Below are 486 nucleotides of genomic sequence, written 5' to 3'. Positions count from 1 at the left end.
ACCGCCGCCGCGCAGCGCCTCCTGCTGGGGGCACAGCGGGGTGGAGAGAGGTGGGGGCTCCCCTGGCCCCCAGCGCCTTGCATCGCCCGGCCCGGGGAGCGGGGAAGGCCCCCGAGCCCGGCCCGGGGGGCAGCGCCTCCTTTTTGCCCCTTCTGCTAGGATCCCCCTGGCAGGAGGCGGCTGGTTCCCTGCTCCCAGGCCTGCTCCCCAGTGGCTGGAGCCGGCCTTACCTGCCCTTGAATCGCTCCATAGGCAGGAGACAGGCTCAACCTGCAGGGGAAGGCCTCGGAGGCTAGGGATTTGCAAGCAGTGGGAGAGGAGGGGAAGAAAAGGCCTCTGATTTTCCTGGTCTGTGCTCCTCTCTCCTGGGTAGGAGCTGGGGGGGGACTTCTGCTTGCCCTTGGGTTGAAGTCAGGATTAGAAGATATCACTGGGCCAGAGGTGTGTGCACGTTACTGAAGGCATGCAGTGTTCCCCGCCAGGCCT

General features: G+C 66.5%; 1 protein-coding gene across 1 annotated transcript in view; it reads right to left on the bottom strand.

Moving 5' to 3' along the window:
* PITX1 (paired like homeodomain 1) overlaps nucleotides 1-83 on the bottom strand; it is a 15,608-nt gene extending 15,525 nt beyond the window's left edge. The window contains 1 exon segment of the mRNA XM_025196016.1: nucleotides 1-83. Within this exon segment, the coding sequence (XP_025051801.1) occupies nucleotides 1-83 (83 nt within the window).
* Between the last annotated feature and the right edge of the window lie 403 nt (nucleotides 84-486).

This window comes from Alligator sinensis, unplaced genomic scaffold (genome assembly GCF_000455745.1).
Source record: "Alligator sinensis unplaced genomic scaffold, ASM45574v1 scaffold111_1, whole genome shotgun sequence".
Lineage (NCBI taxonomy): Eukaryota > Metazoa > Chordata > Crocodylia > Alligatoridae > Alligator > Alligator sinensis.
Note: the sequence above shows the minus strand (reverse complement) of the source record. Positions and strands in the feature narration are given on the sequence as shown.